Source organism: Prinia subflava, chromosome 8 (assembly GCF_021018805.1).
Source record: "Prinia subflava isolate CZ2003 ecotype Zambia chromosome 8, Cam_Psub_1.2, whole genome shotgun sequence".
NCBI lineage: Eukaryota > Metazoa > Chordata > Aves > Passeriformes > Cisticolidae > Prinia > Prinia subflava.
In genome coordinates, this window is record NC_086254.1 from 10,286,832 (window position 1) to 10,299,882 (window position 13,051).

At 51.1% G+C, this 13,051-nt stretch overlaps 1 protein-coding gene across 7 annotated transcripts in view; it reads right to left on the minus strand.

The window, feature by feature from the left end:
- Window positions 1–13,051, minus strand: part of MSI2 (musashi RNA binding protein 2) — a 197,144-nt gene that overhangs the window by 72,707 nt on the left and 111,386 nt on the right. For all 7 annotated transcript variants that reach the window (XM_063402914.1, XM_063402913.1, XM_063402911.1 and 4 more), the window contains exon 7: window positions 3,576–3,624. In XM_063402914.1, the coding sequence (XP_063258984.1) occupies window positions 3,576–3,624 (49 nt within the window). The remainder of the gene's footprint in view (window positions 1–3,575; window positions 3,625–13,051) is intronic.

Genomic DNA, 13,051 nt, shown 5'->3' on the forward strand with positions numbered 1-13,051 from the left:
CAGTGCCATGCCAGGGTGCCAGCAGTGTCCTGGTGCCTCCCCTGCGAGGGCCAGGAGCCAAAGGGACACTCACCCAGCACCCAGCCCCAGACACACCCAGTGCCACCCAGCCCTGCCTGGGCACCCTCCTCACCAGCACGGGAACAGGGAGAACTCTGCAACAGCCACAGCAGCCCAAGTGAGGCAGAGCTCTGTGTCCCTGGAGATGTTTTAACCCCTAACACGTAGGATGTTGTCTGTGCCCCGCAGACAGCCTGCCTCGCTTTAATTTTGTTTAGTTTTGAGATTAAAGGAGTCCAAATCACACGCCGTCACTTCCCTCCTCTCTCTGCTGCCATCCTCAACTGTGCAAGAGGGTTAATTGATATGAAAATAACTCTGGGGGCTGGACGGCTTTGAAAAACATATAGTATTACACTCAATACCTGCAATTACAGCTTGGGGGATTCGCTCACTCAAAATCTCAAAGTTTTTGTGAGTCCAGGACACGGGGCTGTTGTGATGCAGGCCCTGGAGTAGCTGGAGGCTGCAGGCACCCATGGAACAAGCACAGGCTGGGCAGGGATCACCCAGGGCTGGGACCAGGAGCATCTCACTGAGCTACGGAACCACTGCACCCCCTTCTCCTGGCTTCTCTCTCCTTGTGTGGGATCAGCTCAGGACAGCCCACTCCTGCACCCCTCGACTGATCTAACTGTCCCTTCCTCCCTCCTCCTCCTCATGCAGCCTGCTGTGTCCAGTGATTTTCCTCAGCTTTGCTGGAGACAACAAACCCTCCCTGTCTGCAGGAGCACAGCCCAAGGGCACGGCCCCCACCCCAGCACATTGAAATGCTTCCTGGAGCTCCTCTCCATAATGAAGTTAGAAGGACATCATCATCCTGCCAGGCTCCCTGCACCCCCAAAGATCAATAACTAATGCTGAACTCCAGATTTTATCTGCACTTTGCAAGGGTAACAAAATAACACCACCCTCTTTTTTTTTTTTTCTTTCTTTCCAATTACTGAATCCTTTCAAGATTGACCCAGTAATTTTCAGCTCTATGAAATTTTAGGCAGTGAAGAAAGTGACAGAAGTGATCTGCCAGAATGCTGGGAGAACTTTTGTGTGTGGTTTTTAGAAGACTGCAGGAATACAGCAGTACAGAAACACTTTCTTCCCATAAAAAAAAAAAGCACCTAAACAAGCTGACCCAGGGATATTTGTTTATCAAGTGCTGGTTCTTTGTGTGCCTGCTGGCACAGCCAGAAGAACCCTTGGAAGGAGACATCCCAGTGATTCTAGGGATTGTCTTGCCTACAATACACCAAAAAATAACCACTCCAATTAAACACGGATTTTGCAGCCTTCCTTTAAGATGGCTAAACAGATCAGCATGAAATGCAAGAGCTGAGTCTTACTTTCCTTACAGAACATCCAGGAATAGCTGGACATTAAAATCCTCCTGCAGAGGCACAGCATGACTGGCCTGATGGCATTTTTAAGGTTACAGAATCATAGAATCATTAAGGCTGGAAAAGACCTCCAAGATCAAGTCCACCACAGAGGCAAAGTGCTCCATGCCAGGCACGAAGTTTTCTTTTGGCTGGACTTTTCAAGCCAGGGTGAGCAGTTTTGAAAACCCCTCTTCCTCTGCCTGCTTCAAGCCCTGCATTTCCAGCAAGCAGTGCTGGTGCAGGTTTTACACACTCCCCAAATACACACACAGGAGCAACACACACGTGCCAGAATTATGTCAACAAACCCCCTCAATTCTCTTGCAAGGAAATTTATCTTGCCTTCTAGCAGTAGGGAGTGAATTTTAATCCTTCTCCCTTTCCTTGCCCACGATGATTATTCCAGGCATAGACTAACGACAGCAAACCACAGCGGATATTTTATCTGCCATTTCTCTTTGCCGTGGCTAATTTGAAGATACAGATTGCAGCCCACAAGTGGTTTTAAGAACTGCCATTAACACTGTTGCTGCACACTACCGCATTTTAAACATGCTTCCAACACAATCAGAGTGTCACAATTTGTAAAATCTGGGGTGATTTTATCGGCGGTCGAGGCGGCAGAACTCGCTCATCACCACAGCCCTGAGCCAGTTCATTAGGCTGATTAGCACCAGCTACCTGTGCAGAGCAGGAAAAAATCCCACAAAAGGCTGGAAAAATTCAAGTGTGAAGATGAAGAGGACTCTTACTCTGCCTTTTACACTTGATTTTTCCTTCCACCTGTACTTGGCAGTACAGGGCCCCGAGCTCAGCCCTCTCTGTGCCTCGGCAGCTGTGCAGCCCCTCGGCACATGCTCGCAGGAATTTTGGCTAATCCCAGCAAACAAGCAGCACTGCCCTTCACCCAGCAATGGGTAAGGCTGTTCCCTGGGATACTGCCTCCCAAACAGAGCTGACTGTGTGCAGAGAACTCCTTTCTTCGCCAGGAGAGGGACTCCAGCCCAACCTGTCCCCAGAGTGCCAGACCCGGGTGCAGAGTCTGACTCCAGGGAGCACAGGGGGGCTTCTGGAGTAACATCACCTCCACCCAGTGGCGTTTGGAGCCTGCTTTCGGTCCTTTGGGGCTTTTAGTTCCTCCCCACTTAGATCTCATCCAGCAGCTTACATTGGGATGCTAATGTGGAGCAAAATGTCATGGCTTGCATGTAGGAAAAACAAGCTATTAAAAAAATTAGGCAATGAAATAAATTCACAGAATTCCTAGGGGGAAAAGAAAGGATGACCTGTTGCCTCTCATCTTCAGCACACACAGTGGGGAAAAAGCCCTTTGTGGAAAACCCAAAAGGTTTCATGGCAACTAAGGTGCCCCCCAGACCCACAGCCCTCATCTTCAGCAGACCTTTACTGCTGGTAAGTCAGTGGAAAGACGTTTCTGGACCAGCAATCCACCCTGCGGGGCTCATTACCCAGGCTCAAACCTGCAGGCTCCCCAAAGAGCACAGAAACGCTGACCCAGGGCTGCTGGAGCAGAGCTCAGCACTGGCACAGCACAGACACCACCGCCAGCCGTGCCCTCCCGCCTGGGGAAGTGCTTAGAGCAGCACAGAGCCACGGCGGGGACACAGCGCGGGTCACCTTGGGGGACAGCAGAGGAGCACCCTGCAGGGAGGGCTCACAGCCCTGCTCTGCCCTGGTGTCCCTGCAGAGCCTCCTGCTCCCCTGGCAGCACAGCCCGGGCAGGGCAGGCACAGTGAGCTCGGTGGGCAGAGCAGAGCTCGCTGGTGGGAGCCAGGCAGGAACCCAGCTCCAGGATTTGGGACATTTCAGCTAAAGGAGACACCTCCACCTGGGCCAGAGGCCAGATCTGCTGAGCACACACCCTGCTGGGACCAGAGCCCCCCAGTTCTCCTTGCTCCTCCCAAAGAAAGGTCATCACACTGACCAGGAAAGTCACTTCTAACATGAAACTCCACGTGCATGGGGCATTCATGCCAACCAGCCCCTGCTGTGCTACCTGCTGGACAGAGCATTTAGTGCCACGGCTTTAGCCAGGGCTCATCTCACTGAATCTGGGTTTTGCTCCCCCGTGCAGAAGCTGCCACACACAGTGAGGCCAGAGATCCCAGTCCCTCTTACCTCTATGCCTGTTGGTCGTCTTGTCAAACATTAGCATGGCATCCTCTACCTGCAAGACAAAGAGGGGAGAGTTGTGCTTTAACACACGCTGGCAACTCAGACACACACCAGGGAGGGGACACGGGCAGGAGCAGCCTGGAGGCAGCAGAGCTCCCTGGTTCTGGCCAGAGGCAGCTTCTCCTTTTGGAAACCTGTTGCTTTCCCCCTCCCTGCTCTGTCTGACATCTGACCCTGAAGCGGAAAAGTGACCACTAGAAGTGCTGGCCCTGAACAGCCAAATATTTCAGCAGCTCCTCCACTTCACATCCATCCCTGGCCATGCCTCATCTCCCTTTTGTAGGGAGACCTGGAGGGGCCAAGGGAGGAATTGTGGATGCAAATCAAGCCCATGACTTCTGCAACCTAGAGTCACTGTCTTGGCTCAGAATTAAGTTAGAAGATGTATGAGCAGAGTAAAATTTGGTCAGCCAAGAAAGGTATTCAGAGGTTTTCAAAAGGGCTTTTGAAAAACTGGAGGAAAGAGGAGAGAGGGAGGAGGGAGAAACTTTAATTCGCATCAGGCTCGGCATTTCCACTTCAGAAGAGGGATGACTGATGAAACGTATTGAAGTGCAACCAAATTGCTTTCAACTTTCATTAGGATTTGCATGATTTATTCCACCTCCATTTAATCTGTGCAGCCACACCTAAAATTTTGCACTTACTGCACAAGGCTGTTGTGCTGGGGTTGATTTCCCAGCATTATCACACCTTGAGCTGCTGTTCTGAGGCTGCAGGAGCGGGGGCAGGTGGGACCCGTGTGCCACCAAACACATCCTGGGCAACCTCTGAGCTGAAATTACAGACCTGCAATTCCCTGCTGTAAACTCAGGGATGATGAAAACCTGTAACACTGAATTACAGACAGTGTTGCAGGAAGGGAGAAGAACTTTAAAGAAAAGGTTTTATCCTCTAAAGGACTCCATTACTTTTCCGGGGTATGGCTTTGGGATTGTTTGTTTGTGGTTTTTGGATTTTTTTTTCCACCAGTAATTTTTCTGTACTTCCTTGGGTTTGTATTCTGGCTTTCTAGAAATCATTTGTTTTAGCTAAGTGGTTTACAATGCAGTTACATGCTCTCCTCATCTCACACAGTGCCACCAAAGGGTCCACCTGCCCCTCCAAACGTCCTCCAGCCTATGTCTGTGAAAAATTTCTCAGCTTTGGCTGAGAAGAAAGAGTTTGGGAAGGTGGTGAAAACATAAGTTGAACCTCCCTGAGATTCTGAAGGACTGAAATATATTGCAGGAGATTGTAAAAAAATACACTGCAGCAAAACCTTACACAAAGCCTGAAATTCATCTGAAAACCTGTCTCTGCTTAAGTTGTTCTTAACTTTTTTACTCAAAATGGTTTGCAGAAAGTGCTAGCAATGGCCTGAGACGGCGCAGAACCGCAGGTCTCCTGATACCCATCTTGAGTGAGACCTGAAGACGCTGATGCACTGAAAAACGCCAAGTGCATTAAGCACGGAGCCGTCTGTCCTGCTGTCTGTCCTCCCTCCAAGGGAGAAAACTCACCAGGATGAGCAATACCAGGAGGCAGATAAGGACCAGGCTGCCCTTCACCCTGCACGCTGCTTATCTCTGCTCCAGGGTTATGTTTGCTCAGCAATCTTTATTTTTCATTCTCACAGGTCTTGACTTCACTGGAACCAAAAATTACACATTGCACCTGCTGCTCTTTGCTGGGGCATCCTCGGCCCTGCACAGCCACCCTCTGTCCCCACTCAATCCCTGCTGCAAAAGGTTTCATATGAACTCTTCTCCCTCCAATCCCACCCCAGAGCCCCGAGGGCTCTTGGATGTGCAGCCCAGGGCGGTCCCTGTCCCCCGGCCCTGTGTGCAGCTCTCCAGGCTGGACCCACACTGCCAAAATGACACCTCCTCCTGCAGGGACATTCCTGGGGACTGCAGAAAGGCTGCTGGGTTGGTTAGGGATAGGAGAGATGCTCCAGCATGGCCATGTCTCAGCCGCTGCTGGCAGCAGCAGAGCCCTGAACCTCCTGTGCAGCCTCCAAGAGCTGCCAGGGCTGAGGAGGGGCTGTCCTGGCACCAGAGCCAGCACTGGAGGGGTGAGGGGCTCTGGGTGCAGCTCCCTTCCCTTCTCCCACCTGTCCCACACAACCCCATCCTCTGGGCAAACACGGCTCTGTGCCATGTGTACCAAGCTGGAATGATGATCTTGGCAGGGATCTTTTTTATGCAAATAAATCCCTATTAGCAGTAACAAGCACAGGCTGCAGGGGCTAATCCAGGAGGGAGATTTCCTGGGGCCCCCAGGAGCACAGGCACCCCGGAGCTGCCCCCCTCCCACAGCACCAAGTGCAGGATCAGGGCCGGGCAGCAGCTCTGTGAAAAAGGGTCAGCCCTGACAGTCCACGAATGAAACCTGCACGGGGGGAGCGTCTCTGCAGCAGAGTTCAGACGTGGCCCAAGTATGCCTTGAAGAAAAAATTATCAGTGGGGTGTTCTTTGAGCCAGCTGGTGCCCTTTCAACAATGTCTAATTGGTTATCTTTTCTCTTTCCTAAGGTCAGAACATTTTATCTCCGTCTCTGCCCTTTCTGTGCTCACCCCACCCTGCGTTATTTTTTAGGGCAGGCATTGTAGCAGAAGAATAGCCTCTTTCCTCCATAGTCCGGTGACACAATGAGACTTCTTGAAACCTTCTGAATAGATAAAGTGCAGTGGCAAAAGGAAAATTCTATTAACGCTTTGCAAAATAAAACATCTAAGAGCTTGTGAGACAAGCGGGAAAAGAAAATCAATATGGAGAGGGCAGTGCGCTTAGAAAAACTTTTCACCAGTTGCAAAAAGGTGGCGAGGGTATGGGAGGGAGGGGGGAGAGAAACTTATTAATGCAGAAAACCCATCAATGGTATGGAAATCTGGCAGAACAGCAAGAACTCAAACTAGAAGAATTTGAATATACAAAGGGCTGAATAGAATGAGCAAACCACACTGCCTCACACACACAGCCCGTTTCTCACGGTTCTCTGTGAGGCAAACACAAGCGGCTTGTTCAAGTTTTCATCAAGGAGAAATAAGGGACACAGTCAAGGTAACCGGCAGTAAACCCTGTAGTAAGCAAATTGATCCCTGTTTCAGAGAAGGGAAAAAAACCCAACCCACAGCCGAAACTCGAGCACATGCAGGGCTGCGGCTGCCCAGGTTAACCCCCTCCTCCAGCCCCTTGCTCGCCCAGCGTTTCAGAGAGCTCAGCTGCAAGGTTTCTGTTCCTCAGCTCCAAACATGCAGCTCACACTTTGCATACAAGAGGCAGGGAAGGTTTTTCCAGGGTTAGAAGCAGGACTGGAAGATGGAAGTGCCAGTGCAAGGCTTGGCCATCCCCCAGCACACCTCAGCCCCCAGGGAGGCCCTGGATGCCGCAGCCGGGAGGGGAGGCTGAGCCACCTCCACCCAGGGCACTCAGACAGCAGCAGCTCCACATGGAGGCCCAAAGGAGCTGATTAATCCCGACTCATTCTGAGCACCAAGTGAGAGTTACAAAATGAACAGTCTCAGGACTCAGGGTAACTAAAAAAAAAGAAGAAAACAAAGACTTGCCAGTGAACACTGGTTACAAATGGACACTTAAGGCCCCCAGACTCCTCTGTACCAGCACAGCCCATCCATACAGCCAATGCAGACCCAGTTTCTTACATAAAGCCTAACTAATGGGCTTCAGTTTATTTAACTTCTTTTTTTTTCCAATCCACTTGGGGCTCTGAGAAAAGGAAGGGCTCTACCACTTCATTACTCACTGCCTGGAAGGAGGAATAGGGGAGAATAGGAGGAAAGAAAAAAAACCTGGAGGAGCCAAAGGCTTTAATAATCCTAACAGTTCCCAGGGTTATTTAAAATATGCCCAACCAGTTCACAAAAGGCTCCACGGAGATAAATTTATTTGATTTTCTTCCACTTTAATGGAGGCATACATTTAAAGCAACAAAACCAGGGTGACCTAAATAAAATGACTATTAATTGTACTCAGAAAGTCCCTGAATTTAATGCAAGTGATCTAGCCCAGCACAAGAACAAACACTATTCTCCAGTCATTCCTCCTGCTTTCCTCTTTGGGATTTTCAACCCCTCTTTTGCACGAGGCAGCAGGAGCTGCTCAGACCCAGCACAGCACACAGACACTCACACTGTTGAGTGCCCTGCAAGACCCAGCAGTGCTTCCAGAACAATCTGTAGGGTGGTGCTGCAGAAACCGGAGCACTCAGCTGCCACTGAAAGCAGAAGGACCAAACCATTTTTTTTCAGGAAAACTTCAAGCCTCATCCTGTAACTCTCCAACCACACATGGACACAAACCCAAGAGGTGCCCATGGAGCCTCCTTGTAAGCCAACCTTCCTGTACAGGCTGCCTGTGTGCACAGGAGCAACACCCACCACCATTCCACACCCCCACGTCCTGGTTCTTACACTGGAGTTTAGTTTACTCACTGAGTAAAACCTCCACAATGAAACCACCAGAACTACACTGAGGGGACACACAGCAGCCTTTTTGCTTCATCCAGCCCAGGAATGCTTTTCCTGATCCAAACTCTGAGTTTCCAACGCATCCTGAGGCGTTCCTGTGCTCCCTGCAAGTGTCCCCTGACTCCCAAGCAGATCTGGCACTACGCTCTCCATCCCTTCAAGGTAAAGAAGAATTAGGGCAGACAAATGGCATTACACCTGGAATGGATCACAGTGGCAATTCCAGCTGGGTCTGGGGAGGGAAGGAATTACTGCAGGACAACCTTCAGCCCCACACAGTTTGGCTGTGCCTCTCCTCCCTCCATCCCCAACTTGTGAACTTTACAGGTCTGTCACCTCTTCTGCTCTTCCAAGAAAAGTGTGCTGGATATTCTGGTCTAATTCCTCAAATTATTTATCCACACTGCACAACTCCTCCAATATTTTGTTTTCTGAAGCAGAAAAACCTCTTAGCTGCCAGTGAACTGTCAGGTGCTGTTATTTTAAATGCGCATGTGAAATCCAAGCGTCGGCAAGGCGCTCCTGCAGATTTACAACCTCCCCCCTCATAAATTAAGACAAATGCCTCTTGCATGGCAGACAATTTGAAATGGCTCCCCCACTCCAGGCCTCTGGGCTTGATTACAACAGAATTAAACAAAGAAACAAATTATGCTCCCTCTTTCTGTCACACACGCTCCCCTCCTCCCAGCACAGCTCTGTCTCCTGCCCAAGCCCCCTGACCCTCACCCAGGTTCCTTCAGCACCGTGTCCCACCAGGGATGACCACACCAGACACAACCCAGAGCGTGGCTGCTCCCTCTGCCACCACCCCACCACGCCGGCCCCATCCTGGCCAGTGCTCCAGGGAGCAGAGGGGACCCTCCAGGCTGGGAGGCAGCCCTGGCTCTCAGCTCCCCGTGAGGGATTCACCTCCTCCCTCTGTGGAGCAGGCACCCTGTGGGCTGTGCTCCCTGGGGTGCTGGGGTGCAGGGTGAGCTCCTGGCTGAGCCCTCCCCACTGTGCCGTGGTGACAACTTCCCGACCGCGGGCTGACAGATTACGCACCACGATAACAATCAATGCCACACTGTGCAAGCACAAATTCCAGTGCTAGCAATTTTTCCCCCCAGCAGTCAAGGCTTTAAAAAGTCTTCTTCAGCAATTATAGCTAATAAAACTACAATTTTATTCAACACACACATATCATTGTAACTAATTTTGCTCCATCAGGGCTGAAATTAAAACAGTCATTCAATCACGTTAATCTCAGGGCTTGCTCACCAGCCGTGACATGGCAAAGAGCATCCCCAACGCTTGCCAAAAAGCACCGTGGCTACTGTTGGACTTAAAAATGCTCCTGCAAAACATGAACACGTTACTCAAGGCTTACTCTACCAAGGGGGATGTAAGAATGACTAATGCTCTCCAGAAAAAACAGCTTTCCACAGCAGGACAAATTAAACATGACTTCATAGACGATTTCTCATTAATTCCTTCTCTGGCATTAATAACATGCAGTATTGATGAAAGCAAAGCTCCCATTAAGTTACAAACTATGTGAGGACTCTTGGAGTGTTCCTTTACCTGCTGTCTTGACTGAGAGCTCACCTCATGCTCCCCAGGTTTCCAGCACCTGAGCTAACAACACCAACAGGGAACACAGGTTCTTGCAAAAGACCCCACCAAAGAATGAACAACTCAGAAACATAAAAACAGTTCTTTCTTCAGCTTCTGGGGCTGCAGCAAGAAGGTGGTGAGAACAGGAAGGGGAATAAGGCAGGCCAGGTATAAGGTAGTAACCTCTTCAGCAGCAGAATGGTTGGGAGTGGATAAACTCCCAGGGACGTTTCTCCAAGGGGAGGATACACCCACACACACAGGGAGAGACACTAGGGTCCCTACAGGAAAATGGGACACAGACCCAACCACCTTGGGAGGCAGCTCATCACTGCTTTGGACACAGGCCAGTGCCCCTCATCTCCCACTCACTGCAACACCAGACACTCCAGGGATGCCACAGTTTCACTATGGAAATCGAGCTGAAGACAGTACAGAGAGCCAGAGCTGCCCTCTCCCAGCTGCAGGGCACGCGTTTGCCGGCTGTGCTTTTAGGGAACAGAAAAGCTGCCTCGTCAGAGCCCAGCCTGGGCGGGGGGGACTCTGCAATCACGTCCCGCAGCCAGGTCTAATTGTCCAGAACGATCCCTGCCCGCAGCACAGGCAGCTCTCCCCTGGGTCTCCTTAGCTTGACGGGAAATAGGTTCCAGTGCTGCATTTCTGAGATGGATTAAGAGAGTCAGGAGCAGGCTTGGAGAGCGCTGGAGCCAGAGGGACATCCCTGTCCCTGTCCCCGGCCAGCAGGGCCACAGGGAATGAATGTCCAGCTGCAGCCCAGTGCTCTGGGATCCTGGGGGAATGGGGTACGGGGGGTACACCTGAGACTCAGCCCCTCCAGGTCACCACTGACACACAAACCCCCAAGGACGGGGTGAGCAACCCGCCAGGTGCTGTCACAGCCCTTCACCGATGCAGAACGGCACCACAAACCTCAGATTTCACTGCAGAACTGCAGCATCCTGCTGAGAACAGGCAGGGCTGTGGCACTGCCAGAGGCTCACGGCCTCAGTGCCTCTCTAGGGCCAGCAGCCGGTCCCAGAGTGCCACCATCCAGGGCTTCCTACATGCCTGCAATGGCTCGGGACAGTGACACAGATGGCACACGTCACTGAAGTTAAAGAGCTCCCACAATGACACATTTTGTGCCTATCAGTGTAACACACACACACACACTGACCTGGCCACAGACAGAGGTGCCACAGCAGCTAAAACCAGTCATTCAATCTGAAACTGGGGTTAAATCATGGAGCTCCCGCTACCGCCCTTCCCCAGAGAGGCAAGAACAGAATCCTGTTCCAAACATCTGCTGGAGAGGATCCAGGTTCCCTTACAAACACTTAATTCACCCTGCCTCAAAACATCCTTGTGTTTTACCCATCTAACAGACAAGGAAGAGGGTGGGACTGGAAGGGAAATTGAGTTACAGGCGTTTTAGTGACCTGCACGTGGCCCCACAGCCAAGCACCAGCCTGGAACTCTGCCCTTGGTTCCTGCTGGCATCACGGGATCTCCTCCCACGCTCATCCTTCTCCATCTTTTATTGAGGCTCCCATCTCCCTGCACACACTGGGCATTGTTTTCTGCAAACCTCCCAAACAACAGAAGAACTTCTGGCAAGTGTTTTCTTGTGGGACTCACCACTGAACGAAGAGCCCAAGCTCCATCACCCTCCCCACCTGCCTGAAGGAGCCACCACTAGATAAAAACACAAAGCAAACCCACACAAGGGGTACTTTTTAAATGCATGTATACTAATTTTAAACTCTTCTTTTGGGGCTCACACTGCTGCTGTTGGGTTTTACAGGTTTCCACTTCTGATGCTGAAAGGCTGGAGAACTTCTGCTCTTTGGAAAGCACAGGCTGAGCGCCCCACACAACCACATCACCCAGCTGAGGCTTAAACAGAGCAAAGATCACAAGAGTAGACAGCAGCAAAGCTCAAAGGAGCTCAGCTCCTTTCCCCCTCAGGTGTCTCAGGTGTGCCCATCCAGGTACGTGCCCGGGGTGCCGTGGGGCAGGGCAGGGCCCCTCTGCTCCTCTGGCAGCCAGCGATGCCATCACTGGAACATTGCTCCTTCAGCATTCCAGCCAGCCAGGTGCGAGGCGTTGGTGATTTTACTTTCACGGAACATTAGGCACCGTCAGCAGAAATAATTCTTCCTCCCTTCACAGTGCTCGTTTGCATATTAGCGCTGCGAAGTTGCAATCTGTTTTCTTTTCCAAACAATACTTCAGGAGTGCTGCCCACCAGGCCTGGCTGGTGCTGGTTCTGGAAGTGCCAGGGCTGTTCCAGCCCAGCCAGAGGAGGGGCAGCCTCCTCCCCTGATGGGCTTTAGCAGCACCAGTGCCTGCAAAGCCAGACTGAAACATGGGTCCTCCCTTATGGCTGCAGCTCGAGGGACGCTGCCATTTCATTAAATCACAGCACCGGTTCAGCACCAGCCTCCCTCCTGCAGCCACTGCACCCAAGGCCAGAGGAGGCCACCAGGATGATCAGAGCAGGTTTAGATGGGGTATCAGGAAGAAATCCCTCCCTTGAGCGTGGGGAGGCACAGGGTGCCCACAGCAGCTGTGGCTGCCCCTGGAGCCCTGGCAGTGTCCAAGGCCAGGCTGGACATTGGGCTTGGAGCACCCTGGGACAGTGGAAGGTGTCCCTGTCGTGGCAGGGGTGGCACTGGTGGCACCCTCCCCACTCAGACCATCCTGGAATGCCACGAATAACTGTGGGCTCTCACTGAGTGCCCTGAAGCCACACACAGCAACTCAGCTCACAGAAACTCAGAGCCTCCCCTGCTACTGAGAATGCTGAGAAAAACTCTATTCACAAGCAAGCCAGGGTGTTTTCACAGATGCCTTTGCAGCAGAGTCCCAGGGCAGGCCGGGCTCAGGGACACAGATCTGATTAAGAGACATCCTGAGCAAAGTAACAGGATCGGGTTTAAAGAGCTTCCTGCTGCCCTTTCGTAAATACCTGCTGAATAAGTGTGAAGATAAGACAAGGATTGCATTACGAGGCTTCCTGATGCATGAAGGGCTTTTTTATTGCCCAGATTTGAAAAAAAATAGAAGAAGGATGAACAATTGCCACAGCCGGCTCCAGCTAAAGGCTCAGCTGCAGAATCAAACTGCAGTTTATTAGCAAAGGAAAACTCATCTAAGTTCTCTTTGACTGTAATGAAAAAAAGTTTCATTTTATTTCCTGCTGGATCCTTTTTCCTTTTATTGTTCTTTTCATATACTGACTTGCATATTAAGGAATATTTTTCCAGGGCTGTTTGTTCTAAACAGAACTGTCCTCCCTTGTCTTTCCACCCCAAATCAAACACAGCTTATCTGTCTACATTTAGGG